General features: G+C 51.2%; 1 protein-coding gene across 1 annotated transcript in view; it reads right to left on the bottom strand.

The window, feature by feature from the left end:
* ARRDC3 (arrestin domain containing 3) overlaps positions 1–560 on the bottom strand; it is a 14726-nt gene extending 14166 nt beyond the window's left edge. Inside the window, exon 1 of the mRNA XM_009288275.2 lies at positions 241–560. Coding sequence (XP_009286550.1) covers positions 241–520 — 280 coding nt within the window. The 5' untranslated portion in view covers positions 521–560. The remainder of the gene's footprint in view (positions 1–240) is intronic.
* Positions 561–662: the final 102 nt, after the last annotated feature.

Below are 662 nucleotides of genomic sequence, written 5' to 3' on the forward strand. Positions count from 1 at the left end.
TGCTCTCCGCAGAGGCACCTCCCGCGGCTCCAAGCACCGGGGCTGGAGACCGCTGCGAGACCCGCCGGCACGGCCCGCTCTCCGGTAAGAAAAAAAAAAAATAGTAATAAATAAGTGAAACGACAGCAACCAAAAAAAAAAAAACCCACCCAAACCCCAACCAAAACCGGGGATGAACGGAGAGGACGCGAAGGTGCGCCCTTTCCCCGACGAGGATGCGCTATGAAGGCGAACCCTTACCTCTCTCGTGGCCGATCAGGATGTCCTTATGGTTGAAATACTCCACTTCTTCCGTGTAGTTCTGTGTGTAGGCAGTGTTGGATCCAGCATTTCTCGATTCAGTCCAACGCACTTTCGCGTGTCCCCTCGCGTGGATTTTAAGAGATTTCACTCTGATTTCCCCGGTTACTTCTAAACTGACCCTTCCTGAGACTGTGTCCCCGCTGGAGTAGACGGGGACATTGCTGTCATTCAGACAGTCAAAGCTTATTGTCAAACTCTTCACCTTCCCCAGCACCATGTTTTTATAGCAAAGTGTAGAAAAATATACTGTAAGAAAAAAAAAAAAATATGAAGTGTGTGTGTGTGTGTGTGTGGGGAGGAGGGGGGGGGAAAAACCCAACCCCTCAGGCGAAGGGCGATCGTGGCGCCGCGTACTCTAC

This window comes from Aptenodytes forsteri, unplaced genomic scaffold (assembly GCF_000699145.1).
Source record: "Aptenodytes forsteri isolate BGI_AS27 unplaced genomic scaffold, ASM69914v1 Scaffold41, whole genome shotgun sequence".
NCBI classification, from domain to species: Eukaryota; Metazoa; Chordata; class Aves; order Sphenisciformes; family Spheniscidae; genus Aptenodytes; species Aptenodytes forsteri.